This window comes from Phyllobates terribilis, unplaced genomic scaffold, assembly GCF_046119375.1.
Source record: "Phyllobates terribilis strain yellow unplaced genomic scaffold, ASM4611937v1 Scaffold_13__5_contigs__length_258822181, whole genome shotgun sequence".
Lineage (NCBI taxonomy): Eukaryota > Metazoa > Chordata > Amphibia > Anura > Dendrobatidae > Phyllobates > Phyllobates terribilis.
Window position 1 is genome coordinate 176,285,557 of NW_027362773.1, and position 20,280 is coordinate 176,305,836.

The 20,280-nt window shown below is 48.4% G+C and overlaps 1 protein-coding gene across 1 annotated transcript in view; it reads left to right on the top strand.

Annotated features, from left to right (window-relative positions):
* Positions 1-20,280, top strand: part of OTOG (otogelin) — a 650,929-nt gene that overhangs the window by 360,906 nt on the left and 269,743 nt on the right. The window contains exons 33-34 of the mRNA XM_073657941.1: positions 3,893-6,573; positions 6,790-6,958. Coding sequence (XP_073514042.1) covers positions 3,893-6,573; positions 6,790-6,958 — 2,850 coding nt within the window. The remainder of the gene's footprint in view (positions 1-3,892; positions 6,574-6,789; positions 6,959-20,280) is intronic.

The window sequence follows — 20,280 nt, forward strand, 5'->3', positions numbered from 1 at the left end:
CTCTATGCAGGAGACCTCGTGTCATTTGGTTTTATTTGGACCTCTATGCAGGAGACCTTGTGTCATTTGGTTTTATATGGACCTCTATGCAGGAGACCTCGTGTCATTTGGTGTTATTTGGACCTCTATACAGGAGATCTCGTGTCACTTGGTGTTATTTGGACCTCTATACAGGAGACCTCATGTCATTTGGTGTTATTTGGACCTCTATGTAGGAGACCTCGTGTTACTTGGTGTTATATGGACCTTTATACAGGAGATCTAGTGTCACTTGGTATTATTTGGACCTCTATGCAGGAGACCTCGTGTCACTTGGTGTTATTTGGACCTCTATGCAGGAGACCTTGTGTCATTTGGTTTTATTTGGACCTCTATGCAGGAGACCTTGTGTCATTTGGTTTTATTTGGAACTCTATGTAGGAGACCTCATGTCATTTGGTTTTATTTGGACCTCTATGCAGGAGACCTTGTGTCATTTGGTTTTATTTGGACCTCTATGCAGGAGACCTCGTGTCATTTGGTGTTATTTAGACCTCTATGCAGGAGACCTCGTGTCATTTGGTTTTATCTGGACCTCTATGCAGGAGACCTCGTGTCATTTGGTTTTATTTGGACCTCTATGCAGGAAACCTTGCGTCATTTGGTTTTATTTGGACCTCTATGCAGGAGACCTTGTGTCATTTGGTTTTATTTGGACCTCTATGCAGGAGACCTCGTGTCACTTGGTGTTATTTGGACCTCTATGCAGGAGACCTCGTGTCATTTGGTTTTATTTGGACCTCTATGCAGGAGACCTCGTGTCATTTGGTGTTATTTGGACCTCTATGCAGGAGACCTCGTGTCATTTGGTTTTATTTGGACCTCTATGCAGGAGACCTCGTGTCATTTGGTTTTATCTGGACCTCTATGCAGGAGACCTCGTGTCATTTGGTTTTATTTGGACCTCTATGCAGGAGACCTCGTGTCATTTGGTTTTATCTGGACCTCTATGCAGGAGACCTCGTGTCATTTGGTTTTATTTGGACCTCTATGCAGGAGACCTCGTGTCATTTGGTTTTATCTGGACCTCTATGCAGGAGACCTAGTGTCATTTGGTTTTATTTGAACCTCTACGCAGGAGACCTCGTGTCTTTTGGTTTTATTTGGACCTCTATGCAGGAGACCTCGTGTCATTTGGTTTTATTTGGACCCCTTTACAGGAGACCTTGTGTCATTTGGTTTTATTTGGACCTCTATGCAGGAGACCTTGTGTCATTTGGTTTTATTTGGACCTCTATGCAGGAGACCTCGTGTCACTTGGTGTTATTTGAACCTCTATGCAGGAGATCTCGTGTCATTTGGTTTTATTTGGACCTCTATGCAGGAGACCTTGTGTCATTTGGTTTTATTTGGACCTCTATGCAGGAGACCTCGTGTCATTTGGTTTTATTTGGACCTCTATGCAGGAGACCTCGTGTCATTTGGTTTTATTTGGACCTCTATGCAGGAGACCTCGTGTCATTTGGTTTTATTTGGACCTCTATGCAGGAGACCTTGTGTCATTTGGTTTTATTTGGACCTCTATGCAGGAGACCTCGTGTCATTTGGTTTTATTTGGACCTCTGTGCAGGAGACCTCGTGTCATTTGGTTTTATTTGGACCTCTATGCAGGAGACCTTGTGTCATTTGGTTTTGTTTGGACCTCTATGCAGGAGACCTCGTGTCACTTTGTGTTATTTGGATCTCTATACAGGAGACCTCGTGTAATTTGGTTTTATTTGGACCTCTTTGCAGGAGACCTCTTGTCATTTGGTGTTATTTGGACTTCTATACAGGAGATCTCGTGTCACTTGGTGTTATTTGGACCTCTTTACAGGAGACCTCATGTCATTTGGTTTTATTTGGACCTCTATGTAGGAGACCTCGTGTCATTTGGTGTTATATGGACCTTTATACAGGAGATCTTGTGTCACTTGGTTTTATTTGGACCTCTATGCAAGAGACCTCGTGTCATTTGGTGTTATTTGGCCTCTATGCAGGAGACCTCGTGTCATTTGGTGTTATTTGGACCTCTATGCAGGAGACCTCGTGTCATTTGGTTTTATTTCACCTCTATGCAGGAGACCTCGTGTCATTTGGTTTTATTTGGACCTCTATGCAAGAGACCTCGTGTCATTTGGTGTTATTTTTACCTCTATGCAAGAGACCTCGTGTCATTTGGTGTTATTTGGACCTCTATGCAGGAGACCTCGTGTCATTTGGACCTCTATGCAGAAGACCTTGTGTCATTTGGTTTTATTTGGACCTCTATGCAGGAGACCTTGTGTCATTTGGTTTTATTTGGACCTCTATGCAGGAGACCTTGTGTCATTTGGTTTTATTTGGACCTCTATGCAGGAGACCTCGTGTCATTTGGTTTTATTTGGACCTCTATGCAGGAGACCTTGTGTCATTTGGTTTTATTTGGACCTCTATGCAGGAGACCTCGTGTCATTTGGTTTTATTTGGACCTCTATGCAGGAGACCTTGTGTCATTTGGTTTTATTTGGACCTCTATGCAGGAGACCTCGTGTCATTTGGTTTTATTTGGACCTCTGTGCAGGAGACCTCGTGTCATTTGGTTTTATTTGGACCTCTATGCAGGAGACCTTGTGTCATTTGGTTTTGTTTGGACCTCTATGCAGGAGACCTCGTGTCACTTTGTGTTATTTGGATCTCTATACAGGAGACCTCGTGTAATTTGGTTTTATTTGGACCTCTTTGCAGGAGACCTCTTGTCATTTGGTGTTATTTGGACTTCTATACAGGAGATCTCGTGTCACTTGGTGTTATTTGGACCTCTTTACAGGAGACCTCATGTCATTTGGTTTTATTTGGACCTCTATGTAGGAGACCTCGTGTCATTTGGTGTTATATGGACCTTTATACAGGAGATCTTGTGTCACTTGGTTTTATTTGGACCTCTATGCAAGAGACCTCGTGTCATTTGGTGTTATTTGGCCTCTATGCAGGAGACCTCGTGTCATTTGGTGTTATTTGGACCTCTATGCAGGAGACCTCGTGTCATTTGGTTTTATTTCACCTCTATGCAGGAGACCTCGTGTCATTTGGTTTTATTTGGACCTCTATGCAAGAGACCTCGTGTCATTTGGTGTTATTTTTACCTCTATGCAAGAGACCTCGTGTCATTTGGTGTTATTTGGACCTCTATGCAGGAGACCTCGTGTCATTTGGACCTCTATGCAGAAGACCTTGTGTCATTTGGTTTTATTTGGACCTCTATGCAGGAGACCTTGTGTCATTTGGTTTTATTTGGACCTCTATGCAGGAGACCTTGTGTCATTTGGTTTTATTTGGACCTCTATGCAGGAGACCTCGTGTCATTTGGTTTTATTTGGACCTCTATGCAGGAGACCTCGTGTCATTTGGTGTTATTTGGACCTCTATGCAGGAGACCTCGTGTCATTTGGTGTTATTTGGACCTCTATGCAGGAGACCTTGTGTCATTTGGTTTTATTGGGACTTTGATGTAGGAGTGTCATGGTCTGATACCTCACTCAGCCTCCGTGTTGTTGGGGTGACTATTAGGGGTTCATATCACCACGTAACTCTACAGATCAATCTCACACCTGCCCCTCACTTGTGGATTGAACCCCCAACAAGTCCACCCGCCCAAGATGCTCAATGCTGCCGCCACTTACTGAAAGGGCCAATGCCGTGCACACAATGTGCTCAGTGCCCACAGCCCGTACACAGGTCACAGGCACAAACTACCACTTTGTTATTATGGAGATGAAGGTTCTTAGCGCAATAAGGCAAAACTATTAAAGTTTTAGGCTTTAGTATGCAACAGTTACAGTGCTGGATATATAAAATGTCTGATAATTTCATATATTTCTCCTTTTATTGACAGGTATTGAGCCTGCAGTCAATCTGACAATGTTCCATATCACAACAGAACACCCTAGAGTGACGGCCATAAGGAATGTGACCTCATCGTCTGCACAGCGGGCCTCAGGAGACCACTCAGTAACTGGGTACATATCCAGACCTGTCTCCCCCACAATGAGTGCTGCATCATACAGCTCTACATCATACAGCTCTGCATCATACAGCTCTACATCATACAGCTCTACGTCTGACGCATTTCGCCCCACAATGGAGTCTGATAAAAGCACCAAGTTGAAGCATGTTTCTGTGCATGCCTTGTCATCTCCAGATGCCCTGAGGACTATGGCCGAAATCACGTTAGCTAGACTCGCCTCCTCGGGATCAGCAACCAGTGCTCAGTCCACGCCAGCTGCATCCACCCAATTCTCACACACACCAGTCACTGGAACTGTCACGTCCATGTCTCCAGCTCCAGGCACAATCCCCTCTAAAGTCATGTCTATGCCCACCACCCTGCTGACAGCAGCTCAGCGGAATGTCACCGCGGCAGCAGGTTCTTTAGCCACCGTACTTCCGGTTAGTGAGACTGTACAAGCCCAGCATATGTTGGAATCTGCAAAATTCATTACAAGCCCCATCTCTATACCTGAGCCCACCGAGCCACATACAAGTACCGAGCAACCAGACCTTGGAGTATCACCCTCATTATCGCTACCAACAACCACTACAATCTACACCCTGGTCTTTATGCCACTGGATAAAGTGACCAGAGCCTCACAATCTGGAATTACAAGTAAAGCTCTGGAGACAATAAGATTCTCCAAGGACACTCGACAAACCACTGTAATGCCCACGGAGCTGGTGACCGTAAAAGAAGTCTCACGTGCCAAGTATCTGACTATGACTATAGGAGGAATAACCCAACTATCAGGGGAATTAAGCAGCTTATCTGAGAAGTTTACAGAGGCCACCACAGAAGTCCCTGAAGTCTTTTCAGTGCTACCCCTTACCACAAGTCTTCTCGAATCTGTGTCTGGCTACCCTCCCAGCAGCTCAAAGGGGCTGGTGACTACCAGCATTGCAACTAATCAGCCAACATCAGAAAAAGTCACCACGTCAACACGACCATCTACAATGGAAACAGATGTAACAGCTGAGGAAGCATCTTCAATTCCTCATACTCCGCCATCAGAAAGAACAAGATTAGCTCCAATTCTGAGTGCCTCATCTCAGGCTGCGCCAGTTAGCGAACACTCAATTCATGTACTCACCAAAGAGGAAGGACCTCAGTCACAAAGCTTAGAAGATCTCACCTCAGAGGCAGCCAAGACAACCATTACCACAAAAATGACTTCATGGACTTCATTGCCAGCCAAGGAGGAGCCCACAATAGCAGTGACATCTCACGGCACAGGAATCTCCACCACACAGATGTCCTCCAGAACAGAACCCAAGGCCATGAAGGAGTCCACTACACTCGTCTTAAGAAATGTAACAGGGGCAATGAAATCCACCCTACACACAGGAGGAGCACACTCGTCTACTGATGTTCCTGTGCATGAAATGAAAGAGACTCCCACTCAGGAGACCACCCAGCTAACATCTCACCCAGAGCTTATAGGACTGACATTATTGAGGACATCCAGCACCAGTGTCACAATGATGCAAGAGCTGTCAGTAACACCTATGCCCACCTCTGCCATGACTCTACCCACGCCAGCCTCTGACCACTCTCTGTCATACACCTCCAGGACGACACAGCCAACCAGTCCGGCAACCTACGTAAGAGTCCCGATCTCATTATCTCCAGAAGTTTCTCATTTTGGACCATTAGTAAGCACCCATACAGAGGAGAAGGGCTTGATACCTTACACAGTGTCCACAACACAGGTCATTACCAGCTCCACACCTGCGCCATCTTCGCAGCACAGTGTTACATCGACAGTCCCCATAGAAACTTCATCTATATCTACAGAACAAGCTGGAACCATATTGACATCAGATACAATCACAACTAAACAGAGAGACCTGTCATCACCCGAGGCCTCTAATGCAACCAGTCATGTCACTTCTGCTTCTCAGTCACTGACTGTATATGAGACAGCCGCTTATCGTCCATCAGCCAAGGCCTGGCCTTCCATCACTCTGGATAAGCCATCCTCAGTGGTGTCAGGTTCAGCAGCTCCGTCATCCACCGTGTATCATCCATCAGTTATCACCACCTCATTGTCAGTGTTGTCACCTCCCCTCACATCCCACAGTCCTGTTAGGGAACAGACTGTAGTGACCTCTGGAATGGGCACAAGAAAACCCCCATCAACTTCACAGAAAGAGTCCGAGTATTCCACGTGGACGGAGGCTTCACCCTCGGCTCTTCAGCCCGGTCCTCATACATCCTCTCTAGGAAAAGCCACAGATGTTCCTGTGACTCCCCTTCTCCTGACACATGATATTCATGCAGATGGTGCAGGGATCCAAACGGCCACCCCCTCCCCAAGTATTACTAACCGGCCCCAATACAGGCTGCCACCCATGACAGAAGCAACGTCCCCTCATCTTCCAATGAAGACTTCATCAAAAACCTTCAACCAGACAGAGACGGTCCTTCCTGCCCTCCAAAGCAGCACTCCAGGCATCTTGGCAGAACTCACAGTGTCCTCCATGTTATCATCAAGAGAAGCTGCCACAAGCCAGACCTGCACAGTAAGTAGTGCGGGATACATAGAGCAAGGAGGCTGTTATATGGCTGTATCCATGTTCACACCTAGGCATGGAGCTATGTCATGAATGTGGGCAGTAGTCTGCAGCTTGTTGTAGTGGTCAGGCTTCCACAGACATATCCATGTATTCTAGAAACAATTTTAGAGACATGTCAGATGTAGACTTTGGATCCACTCATGCTCTCGTCTTGTCTTGCAGCCATACACTGAGAACGAATGCATTAAACATATCTGTGTAGATGGGCAATTAATCCAGGTGAATAAATCGCAGCATTGTCCCTACAACGTAACACAGTCCAGCTGTGGGCTCCTAGGATTCGCGGTCCAGATCAACGGAGATAGGTGCTGTCCCAAATGGGAGTGTCCCTGTAAGTATTCGCGTCCCCCAGACTAATGTCGTGGTCACTGTTGTATTATGGTAAACATAATATATATCAATATATACAGCAAAGGGATCAAAAATCTAGATGGAGCCCTTGCTGGTGATGTTCAATCTATTTTACAGTTGAAGAAGAAAAGATATATTAATCCTCATTCGCTCCTCAGTGAAGGAAACCAGGGCCAGACCCATCAGAGGCGGTTTCATAGTTACAACCCGTTCTCTTGCACCCGGTGGAGATGGTCATTGACAAAGAAGCTTCTCCTATGAACACACACCATGGAGTGTCTTCTCTGAAAATGGCCTTGAAATCTGTCTTGTGCTACAAGTAATGAGAAAAATCTGTGTCAAATTAGGAAGAAATTCACAATGAATAGAATTCTTATTAAACTACATTATCCTGTACGCTGAGGTCCGTAGCCTGTGGATGTGGCTGTGATCTGTAGACGTGACTGTGGTCTGTAACCTGTGGATGTGGCTGTGATCTGTCGACGTGACTGTGGTCTGTAACCTGTGGATGTGGCTGTGATCTGTCGACGTGACTGTGGTCTGTAACCTGTGGATGTGGCTGTGATCTGTAGACGTGACTGTGGTCTGTAACCTGTGGATGTGGCTGTGATCTGTAGACGTGACTGTGGCCTGTAACCTGTGGATGTGGCTGTGATCTGTAGACGTGACTGTGGTCTGTAACCATTGGATGTGGCTGTGATCTGTAGACGTGACTGTGGTCTGTAACCTGTGGACGTGGCTGTGATCTGTAGACGTGACTGTGGCATGAAACCTGTGGATGTGGCTGTGATCTGTAGACGTGACTGTGGTCTGTAACCTGTGGACGTGGCTGTGATCTGTAGAGGTGACTGTGGTCTGTAACCTGTGGATGTGGCTGTGATCTGTAGATGTGACTGTGGTCTGTAACCTGTGGATGTGGCTGTGATCTGTAGACGTGACTGTGATCTGTAACCTGTGGATGTGGCTGTGATCTGTAGATGTGACTGTGGTCTGTAACCTGTGGATGTGGCTATGATCTGTAGACGTGACTGTGGTCTGTAACCTGTGGATGTGGCTGTGATCTGTAGACGTGACTGTGGTCTGTAACCTGTGGATGTGGCTGTGATCTGTAGACGTGACTGTGGTCTGTAACCTGTGGATGTGGCTGTGACCTGTAGACGTGACTGTGGTCTGTAACCTGTGGATGTGGCTGTGATCTGTAGATGTGACTGTGGTCTGTAACCTGTGGACGTGACTGTGATCTGTAGATGTGACTGTGGTCTGTAACCTGTGGACGTGACTGTGATCTGTAGACGTGACTGTGGTCTGTAACCTGTGGACGTGACTGTGATCTGTAGATGTGACTGTGGTCTGTAACCTGTGGACGTGACTGTGATCTGTAGATGTGACTGTGGTCTGTAACCTGTGGATGTGGCTGTGATCTGTAGACGTGACTGTGGCCTGTAACCTGTGGATGTGGCTGTGATCTGTAGATGTGACTGTGGTCTGTAACCTGTGGATGTGGCTATGATCTGTAGACGTGACTGTGGTCTGTAACCATTGGATGTGGCTGTGATCTGTAGACGTGACTGTGGTCTGTAACCTGTGGACGTGGCTGTGATCTGTAGACGTGACTGTGGTCTGTAACCTGTGGATGTGGCTATGATCTGTAGATGTGGCTGTGATCTGTAGACGTGACTGTGGTCTGTAACCTGAGGACGTGGCTGTGATCTGTAGACGTGACTGTGGTCTGTAACCTGTGGATGTGGCTGTGATCTGTAGACGTGACTGTGGTCTGTAACCTGTGGATGTGACTGTGACCTGTAGACGTGACTGTGGTCTGTAACCTGTGGATGTGGCTATGATCTGTAGACGTGACTGTGGTCTGTAACCATTGGATGTGGCTGTGATCTGTAGACGTGACTGTGGTCTGTAACCTGTGGACGTGACTGTGGTCTGTAACCTGTGGATGTGGCTGTGATCTGTAGACGTGATTGTGGCTTGTAACCTGTGGATGTGGCTGTGATCTGTAGACGTGACTGTTGTCTGTAACCTGTGGATATGGCTGTGATCTGTAGACGTGACTGTGGTCTGTAACCTGTGGATGTGGCTGTGATCTGTAGATGTGACTGTGGTCTGTAACCTGTGTATGTGGCTGTGATCTGTAGACATGACTGTGATCTGTAACCTGTGGATGTGGCTGTGATCTGTAGATGTGACTGTGGTCTGTAACCTGTGGATGTGGCTATGATCTGTAGACGTGACTGTGGTCTGTAACCATTGGATGTGGCTGTGATCTGTAGACGTGACTGTGGTCTGTAACCTGTGGATGTGGCTGTGATCTGTAGACGTGACTGTGGTCTGTAACCTGTGGAGGTGACTGTGATCTGTAGACGTGACTGTGGTCTGTAACCTGTGGACGTGACTGTGGCCTGTAACCTGTGGATGTGGCTGTGATCTGTCGACGTGACTGTGGTCTGTAACCTGTGGACGTGGCTGTGATCTGTAGATGTGACTGTGGTCTGTAACCTGTGGATGTGGCTGTGATCTGTAGACGTGACTGTGATCTGTAACCTGTGGATGTGGCTGTGATCTGTAGATGTGACTGTGGTCTGTAACCTGTGGATGTGGCTGTGATCTGTAGACGTGACTGTGATCTGTAACCTGTGGATCTGGCTGTGATCTGTAGATGTGACTGTGGTCTGTAACCATTGGATGTGGCTGTGATCTGTAGACGTGACTGTGGTCTGTAACCTGTGGATGTGGCTGTGATCTGTAGACGTGACTGTGGTCTGTAACCTGTGGATGTGGCTGTGACCTGTAGACGTCACTGTGGTCTGTAACCTGTGGATGTGGCTGTGATCTGTAGACGTGACTGTGGTCTGTAACCTGTGGACGTGACTGTGATCCGTAAATGTGACTGTGGTCTGTAACCTGTGGACGTGACTGTGATCTGTAGACGTGACTGTGGTCTGTAACCTGTGGACGTGGCTGTGATCTGTAGACGTGACTGTGGTCTGTAACCAGTGGATGTGGCTGTGATCTATAGATGTGACTGTGGTCCGTAACCTGTGGACGTGACTGTGATCTGTAGATGTGACTGTGGTCTGTAACCTGTGGAAGTGGCTGTGGTCTGTAGACGTGACTGTGATATGTAACCTGTGGATGTGGCTGTGATCTGTAGACATGACTGTGGTCTGTAACCTGTGGACGTGTCTGTGATCTGTAGACATGACTGTGGTCTGTAACCTGTGGATGTGGCTGTGATCTGTAGACGTGACTGTGATCTGAAACCTGTGGAGGTGTCTGTGATCTGTAGACGTTACTGTGGCCTGTAACCTGTGGACGTGTCTGTGATCTGTAGACGTGACTGTGGTCTGTAACCTGTGGATGTGGCTGTGATCTGTAACCTGTGGATGTGGCTGTGATCTGTAGACGTGACTGTGGTCTGTAACCTGTGGATGTGGCTGTGATCTGTAGACGTGACTGTGGTCTGTAACCTGTGGATGTGGCTGTGATCTGTAGACGTGACTGTGATCTGTAACCTGTGGATGTGTCTGTGATCTGTAGACGTGACTGTGGTCTGTAACCTGTGGATGTGGCTGTGATCTGTAGATGTGACTTTGGTCTGTAACCTGTGGATGTGGCTGTGATCTGTAGATGTGACTGTGGTCTGTAACCTGTGGATGTGGCTGTGATCTGTATATGTGACTGTGGTCTGTAACCTGTGGATGTGGCTGTGATCTGTAGACGTGACTGTGGTCTGTAACCTGTGGATGTGTCTGTGATCTGTAGACGTGACTGTGGTCTGTAACCTGTGGATGTGGCTGTGATCTGTAGATGTGACTGTGGTCTGTAACCTGTGGACGTGACTGTGATCTGTAGACGTGACTGTGGTCTGTAACCTGTGGACGTGACTGTGGCCTGTAACCTGTGGATGTGGCTGTGATCTGTAGATGTGACTGTGGTCTGTAACCTGTGGATGTGGCTGTGATCTGTAGACGTGACTGTGGCCTGTAACCTGTGGATGTGGCTGTGATCTGTAGATGTGACTGTGGTCTGTAACCTGTGGATGTGGCTATGATCTGTAGACGTGACTGTGGTCTGTAACCATTGGATGTGGCTGTGATCTGTAGACGTGACTGTGGTCTGTAACCTGTGGACGTGGCTGTGATCTGTAGACGTGACTGTGGTCTGTAACCTGTGGATGTGGCTATGATCTGTAGATGTGGCTGTGATCTGTAGACGTGACTGTGGTCTGTAACCTGTGGACGTGGCTGTGATCTGTAGACGTGACTGTGGTCTGTAACCTGTGGATGTGGCTGTGATCTGTAGACGTGACTCTGGTCTGTAACCTGTGGATGTGACTGTGACCTGTAGACGTGACTGTGTTCTGTAACCTGTGGATGTGGCTGTGATCTGTAGACGTGACTGTGGTCTGTAACCTGTGGATGTGGCTATGATCTGTAGATGTGGCTATGATCTGTAGACGTGACTGTGGTCTGTAACCATTGGATGTGGCTGTGATCTGTAGACGTGACTGTGGTCTGTAACCTGTGGACGTGACTGTGGTCTGTAACCTGTGGATGTGGCTGTGATCTGTAGACGTGACTGTGGCCTGTAACCTGTGGATGTGGCTGTGATCTGTAGATGTGACTGTGGTCTGTAACGTGTGGATGTGGCTATGATCTGTAGAAGTGACTGTGGTCTGTAACCATTGGATGTGGCTGTGATCTGTAGACGTGACTGTGGTCTGTAACCTGTGGACGTGACTGTGATCTGTAGACGTGACTGTGGTCTGTAACCTGTGGACGTGACTGTGATCTGTAGATGTGACTGTGGTCTGTAACCTGTGAACGTGACTGTGATCTGTAGATGTGACTGTGGTCTGTAACCTGTGGATGTGGCTGTGATCTGTAGACGTGACTGTGGCCTGTAACCTGTGGATGTGGCTGTGATCTGTAGATGTGACTGTGGTCTGTAACCTGTGGATGTGGCTATGATCTGTAGACGTGACTGTGGTCTGTAACCATTGGATGTGGCTGTGATCTGTAGACGTGACTGTGGTCTGTAACCTGTGGACGTGGCTGTGATCTGTAGACGTGACTGTGGTCTGTAACCTGTGGATGTGGCTATGATCTGTAGATGTGGCTGTGATCTGTAGACGTGACTGTGGTCTGTAACCATTGGATGTGGCTGTGATCTGTAGACGTGACTGTGGTCTGTAACCTGTGGACGTGGCTGTGATCTGTAGACGTGACTGTGGTCTGTAACCTGTGGATGTGGCTATGATCTGTAGACGTGGCTGTGATCTGTAGACGTGACTGTGGTCTGTAACCTGTGGATGTGGCTGTGATCTGTAGACGTGACTGTGGTCTGTAACCTGTGGATGTGACTGTGACCTGTAGACGTGACTGTGGTCTGTAACCTGTGGATGTGGCTATGATCTGTAGACGTGACTGTGGTCTGTAACCATTGGATGTGGCTGTGATCTGTAGACGTGACTGTGGTCTGTAACCTGTGGACGTGACTGTGGTCTGTAACCTGTGGATGTGGCTGTGATCTGTAGACGTGATTGTGGCTTGTAACCTGTGGATGTGGCTGTGATCTGTAGACGTGACTGTTGTCTGTAACCTGTGGATATGGCTGTGATCTGTAGACGTGACTGTGGTCTGTAACCTGTGGATGTGGCTGTGATCTGTAGATGTGACTGTGGTCTGTAACCTGTGTATGTGGCTGTGATCTGTAGACATGACTGTGATCTGTAACCTGTGGATGTGGCTGTGATCTGTAGATGTGACTGTGGTCTGTAACCTGTGGATGTGGCTATGATCTGTAGACGTGACTGTGGTCTGTAACCATTGGATGTGGCTGTGATCTGTAGACGTGACTGTGGTCTGTAACCTGTGGATGTGGCTGTGATCTGTAGACGTGACTGTGGTCTGTAACCTGTGGAGGTGACTGTGATCTGTAGACGTGACTGTGGTCTGTAACCTGTGGACGTGACTGTGGCCTGTAACCTGTGGATGTGGCTGTGATCTGTCGACGTGACTGTGGTCTGTAACCTGTGGACGTGGCTGTGATCTGTAGATGTGACTGTGGTCTGTAACCTGTGGATGTGGCTGTGATCTGTAGACGTGACTGTGATCTGTAACCTGTGGATGTGGCTGTGATCTGTAGATGTGACTGTGGTCTGTAACCTGTGGATGTGGCTGTGATCTGTAGACGTGACTGTGATCTGTAACCTGTGGATCTGGCTGTGATCTGTAGATGTGACTGTGGTCTGTAACCATTGGATGTGGCTGTGATCTGTAGACGTGACTGTGGTCTGTAACCTGTGGATGTGGCTGTGATCTGTAGACGTGACTGTGGTCTGTAACCTGTGGATGTGGCTGTGACCTGTAGACGTCACTGTGGTCTGTAACCTGTGGATGTGGCTGTGATCTGTAGACGTGACTGTGGTCTGTAACCTGTGGACGTGACTGTGATCCGTAAATGTGACTGTGGTCTGTAACCTGTGGACGTGACTGTGATCTGTAGACGTGACTGTGGTCTGTAACCTGTGGACGTGGCTGTGATCTGTAGACGTGACTGTGGTCTGTAACCAGTGGATGTGGCTGTGATCTATAGATGTGACTGTGGTCCGTAACCTGTGGACGTGACTGTGATCTGTAGATGTGACTGTGGTCTGTAACCTGTGGAAGTGGCTGTGGTCTGTAGACGTGACTGTGATATGTAACCTGTGGATGTGGCTGTGATCTGTAGACATGACTGTGGTCTGTAACCTGTGGACGTGTCTGTGATCTGTAGACATGACTGTGGTCTGTAACCTGTGGATGTGGCTGTGATCTGTAGACGTGACTGTGATCTGAAACCTGTGGAGGTGTCTGTGATCTGTAGACGTTACTGTGGCCTGTAACCTGTGGACGTGTCTGTGATCTGTAGACGTGACTGTGGTCTGTAACCTGTGGATGTGGCTGTGATCTGTAACCTGTGGATGTGGCTGTGATCTGTAGACGTGACTGTGGTCTGTAACCTGTGGATGTGGCTGTGATCTGTAGACGTGACTGTGGTCTGTAACCTGTGGATGTGGCTGTGATCTGTAGACGTGACTGTGATCTGTAACCTGTGGATGTGTCTGTGATCTGTAGACGTGACTGTGGTCTGTAACCTGTGGATGTGGCTGTGATCTGTAGATGTGACTTTGGTCTGTAACCTGTGGATGTGGCTGTGATCTGTAGATGTGACTGTGGTCTGTAACCTGTGGATGTGGCTGTGATCTGTATATGTGACTGTGGTCTGTAACCTGTGGATGTGGCTGTGATCTGTAGACGTGACTGTGGTCTGTAACCTGTGGATGTGTCTGTGATCTGTAGACGTGACTGTGGTCTGTAACCTGTGGATGTGGCTGTGATCTGTAGATGTGACTGTGGTCTGTAACCTGTGGACGTGACTGTGATCTGTAGACGTGACTGTGGTCTGTAACCTGTGGACGTGACTGTGGCCTGTAACCTGTGGATGTGGCTGTGATCTGTAGATGTGACTGTGGTCTGTAACCTGTGGATGTGGCTGTGATCTGTAGACGTGACTGTGGCCTGTAACCTGTGGATGTGGCTGTGATCTGTAGATGTGACTGTGGTCTGTAACCTGTGGATGTGGCTATGATCTGTAGACGTGACTGTGGTCTGTAACCATTGGATGTGGCTGTGATCTGTAGACGTGACTGTGGTCTGTAACCTGTGGACGTGGCTGTGATCTGTAGACGTGACTGTGGTCTGTAACCTGTGGATGTGGCTATGATCTGTAGATGTGGCTGTGATCTGTAGACGTGACTGTGGTCTGTAACCTGTGGACGTGGCTGTGATCTGTAGACGTGACTGTGGTCTGTAACCTGTGGATGTGGCTGTGATCTGTAGACGTGACTCTGGTCTGTAACCTGTGGATGTGACTGTGACCTGTAGACGTGACTGTGTTCTGTAACCTGTGGATGTGGCTGTGATCTGTAGACGTGACTGTGGTCTGTAACCTGTGGATGTGGCTATGATCTGTAGATGTGGCTATGATCTGTAGACGTGACTGTGGTCTGTAACCATTGGATGTGGCTGTGATCTGTAGACGTGACTGTGGTCTGTAACCTGTGGACGTGACTGTGGTCTGTAACCTGTGGATGTGGCTGTGATCTGTAGACGTGACTGTGGCCTGTAACCTGTGGATGTGGCTGTGATCTGTAGATGTGACTGTGGTCTGTAACGTGTGGATGTGGCTATGATCTGTAGAAGTGACTGTGGTCTGTAACCATTGGATGTGGCTGTGATCTGTAGACGTGACTGTGGTCTGTAACCTGTGGACGTGGCTGTGATCTGTAGACGTGACTGGGGCATGAAACCTGTGGATGTGGCTGTGATCTGTAGACGTGATTGTGGCCTGTAACCTGTGGATGTGGCTGTGATCTGTAGATGTGACTGTTGTCTGTAACCTGTGGATATGGCTGTGATCTGTAGACGTGACTGTGGTCTGTAACCTGTGGATGTGGCTGTGATCTGTAGATGTGACTGTGGTCTGTAACCTGTGGATGTGGCTGTGATCTGTAGACATGACTGTGGTCTGTAACCTGTGGATGTGGCTGTGATCTGTAGATGTGACTGTGGTCTGTAACCTGTGGATGTGGCTATGATCTGTAGACGTGACTGTGGTTTTTAACCATTGGATGTGGCTGTGATCTGTAGACGTGACTGTGGTCTGTAACCTGTGGATGTGGCTGTGATCTGTAGACGTGACTGTGGTCTGTAACCTGTGGAGGTGACTGTGATCTGTAGACGTGACTGTGGTCTGTAACCTGTGGACGTGACTGTGGCCTGTAACCTGTGGATGTGGCTGTGATCTGTCGACGTGACTGTGGTCTGTAACCTGTGGACGTGGCTGTGATCTGTAGATGTGACTGTGGTCTGTAACCTGTGGATGTGGCTGTGATCTGTAGACGTGACTGTGATCTGTAACCTGTGGATGTGGCTGTGATCTGTAGATGTGACTGTGGTCTGTAACCTGTGGATGTGGCTGTGATCTGTAGACGTGACTGTGATCTGTAACCTGTGGATCTGGCTGTGATCTGTAGATGTGACTGTGGTCTGTAACCATTGGATGTGGCTGTGATCTGTAGACGTGACTGTGGTCTGTAACCTGTGGATGTGGCTGTGATCTGTAGACGTGACTGTGGTCTGTAACCTGTGGATGTCGCTGTGACCTGTAGACGTGACGATGGTCTGTAACCTGTGGATGTGGCTGTGATCTGTAGACGTGACTGTGGTCTGTAACCTGTGGACGTGACTGTTATCTGTAGACGTGACTGTGGTCTGTAACCTGTGGACGTGGCTGTGATCTGTAGACGTGACTGTGGTCTGTAACCAGTGGATGTGGCTGTGATCTATAGACGTGACTGTGGTCCGTAACCTGTGGACGTGACTGTGATCTGTAGATGTGACTGTGGTCTGTAACCTGTGGAAGTGGCTGTGATCTGTAGACGTGACTGTGATATGTAACCTGTGGATGTGGCTGTGATCTGTAGATGTGACTGTGGTCTGTAACCTGTGGAAGTGGCTGTGATCTGTAGACGTGACTGTGGTCTGTAACCTGTGGATGTGGCTGTGATCTGTAGATGTGACTGTGGTCTGTAACATGTGGACGTGTCTGTGATCTGTAGACATGACTGTGGTCTGTAACCTGTGGATGTGGCTGTGATCTGTAGACGTGACTGTGATCTGTAACCTGTGGAGGTGTCTGTGATCTGTAGACGTGACTGTGGCCTGTAACCTGTGGACGTGTCTGTGATCTGTAGACGTGACTGTGGTCTGTAACCTGTGGATGTGGCTGTGATCTGTAACCTGTGGATGTGGCTGTGATCTGTAGACGTGACTGTGGTCTGTAACCTGTGGATGTGGCTGTGATCTGTAGACGTGACTGTGGTCTGTAACCTGTGGATGTGGCTGTGATCTGTAGGCGTGACTTTGGTCTGTAACCTGTGGATGTGGCTGTGATCTGTAGATGTGACTGTGGTCTGTAACCTGTGGATGTGGCTGTGATCTGTAGACGTGACTTTGGTCTGTAACCTGTGGATGTGGCTGTGATCTGTAGATGTGACTGTGGTCTGTAACCTGTGGATGTGGCTGTGATCTGTAGACGTGACTGTGGTCTGTAACCTGTGGATGTGGCTGTGATCTGTAGACGTGACTGTGGTCTGTAACCTGTGGATGTGTCTGTGATCTGTAGACGTGACTGTGGTCTGTAACCTGTGGATGTGGCGGTGATCTGTAGATGTGACTGTGGTCTGTAACCTGTGGATATGGTTGTGATCTGTAGACGTGACTGTGGGCTGTAACCTGTGAATGTGGCTGTGATCTGTAGACGTGACTGTGGTCTGTAACCTGTGGATGTGGCTGTGATCTGTAGACGTGACTGTGGTCAGAAACCTGTGGATGTGGCTGTGATCTGTATATGTGACTGTGGTCTGTAACCTGTGGATGTGGCTGTGATCTGTAGACGTGAATGTGATCTGTAACCTGTGCATGTGGCTGTGATCTGTAGACGTGACTGTGGTCTGTAACCTGAAGATGTGGCTGTGATCTGTAAACGTGACTGTGGTCTGTAACCTGTGGATGTGGCTGTGATCTGTAGACGTGAATGTGGTCTGTAACCTGTGGATGTGGCTGTGATCTGTAGACGTGAATGTGGTCTGTAACCTGTGGATGTGTCTGTGATCTGTAGACGTGACTGTGGCATGTAACCTGAAGATGTGGCTGTGATCTGTAGACGTGACTGTGGTCTGTAACCTGTGGATGTGGCTGTGATCTGTATATGTGACTGTGGTCTGTAACCTGTGGATGTGGCTGTGATCTGTAGACGTGACTGTGGTCTGTAACCTGTGGATGTGTCTATGATCTGTAGACGTGACTGTGGTCTGTAACCTGTGGATGTGGCTGTCATCTGTAGACGTGACTGTGGTCTGTAACCTGTGGATGTGTCTGTGATCTATAGACATGACTGTGGCCTGTAACCTGTGGCTGTGGCTGGGATCTGTGGACATGACTGTGGCTTGTAACCTGTGGATGTGGCTGTGATCTGTAGACGTGACTGTGGTCTGTAACATGTGGATTTGGCTGTGATCTGTGGACATGACTGTGGCTTGTAACCTGTGGATGTGGCTGTGATCTGTAGACGTGACTGTGGCCTGTAACCAGTGGATGTGGCTGTGATCTGTAGACGTGACTGTGGTCTGTAACCTGTGGATGTGGCTGTGATCTGTAGACGTGACTGTGGTCTGTAACCTGTGGATGTGGCTGTGATCTGTAGACGTGACTATGGTCTGTAACCTGTGCATATGGCTGTGATCTGTAGACGTGACTGTGGTCTGTAACCTGTGGATGTGGCTGTGATCTGTAGACGTGACTGTGGTCTGTAACCTGTGGATGTGGCTGTGATCTGTAGACGTGACTGTGGTCTGTAACCTGTGGATGTGGTTGTGATCTGTAGACGTGACTGTGGTCTGTAACCTGTGGATGTGGCTGTGATCTGTAGACGTGACTGTGGTCTGTAACCTGTGGATGTGTCTGTGATCTGTAGACGTGACTATGGTCTGTAACCTGTGCATATGGCTGTGATCTGTAGACGTGACTGTGGTCTGTAACCTGTGGATGTGGCTGTGATCTGTAGACGTGACTGTGGTCTGTAACCTGTGGATGTGGCTGTGATCTGTAGACGTGACTGTGGTCTGTAACCTGTGGATGTGGCTGTGATCTGTAGACGTGACTGTGGTCTGTAACCTGTGGATGTGGCTGTGATCTGTAGACGTGACTGTGGTCTGTAACCTGTGGATGTGTCTGTGATCTGTAGACGTGACTGTGGTCTGTAACCTGTGGATGTGGCTGTGATCTGTAGACGTGACTGTGGTCTGTAACCTGTGGATGTGGCTGTGATCTGTAGACGTGACTGTGGTCTGTAACCTGTGGATGTGGCTGTGATCTGTAGACGTGACTGTGGTCTGTAACCTGTGGATGTGGCTGTGATCTGTAGACGTGACTGTGGTCTGTAACCTGTGGATGTGTCTGTGATCTGTAGACGTGACTGTGGTCTGTAACCTGTGGATGTGGCTGTGATCTGTAGTCGAGACTGTGGGATGTAACCTGTGGATGTGTCTGTGATCTGTAGACGTGACTGTGGTCTGTAACCTGTGGATGTGGCTGTGATCTGTAGACGAGACTGTGGGATGTAACCTGTGGATGTGTCTGTGATCTGTAGACGTGACTGTGGTCTGTAACCTGTGGATGTGGCTGTGATCTGTAGACGTGACTGTGGCATGTAACCTGTGGATGTGGCTGTGATCTGTAGACGTGACTGTGGTCTGTAACCTGTGGATGTGGCTGTGATCTGTAGACGTGACTGTGATCTGTAACCTGTGGAGGTGTCTGTGATCTGTAGACGTGACTGTGGCCTGTAACCTGTGGACGTGTCTGTGATCTGTAGACGTGACTGTGGTCTGTAACCTGTGGATGTGGCTGTGATCTGTAACCTTTGGATGTGGCTGTGATCTGTAGACGTGACTGTGGTCTGTAACCTGTGGATGTGGCTGTGATCTGTAGACGTGACTGTGGTCTGTAACCTGTGGATATGGCTGTGATCTGTAGACGTGACTGTGATCTGTAACCTGTGGATGTGTCTGTGATTTGTAGACGTGACTGTGGTCTGTAACCTGTGGATGTGGCTGTGATCTGTAGACGTGACTGTGGTCTGTAACCTGTGGATGTGGCTGTGATCTGTAGATGTGACTGTGGTCTGTAACCTGTGGATGTGGCTGTGATCTGTAGACGTGACTGTGGTCTGTAACCTGTGGATGTGGCTGTGATCTGTAGACGTGACTGTGGTCTGTAACCTGTGGATGTGTCTGTGATCTGTAGACGTGACTGTGGTCTGTAACCTGTGGATGTGGCGGTGATCTGTAGATGTGACTGTGGTCTGTAACCTGTGGATATGGTTGTGATCTGTAGACGTGACTGTGGGCTGTAACCTGTGAATGTGGCTGTGATCTGTAGACGTGACTGTGGTCTGTAACCTGTGGATGTGGCTGTGATCTGTAGACGTGACTGTGGTCAGAAACCTGTGGATGTGGCTGTGATCTGTATATGTGACTGTGGTCTGTAACCTGTGGATGTGGCTGTGATCTGTAGACGTGAATGTGATCTGAAACCTGTGCATGTGGCTGTGATCTGTAGACGTGACTGTGGTCTGTAACCTGAAGATGTGGCTGTGATCTGTAGACGTGACTGTGGTCTGTAA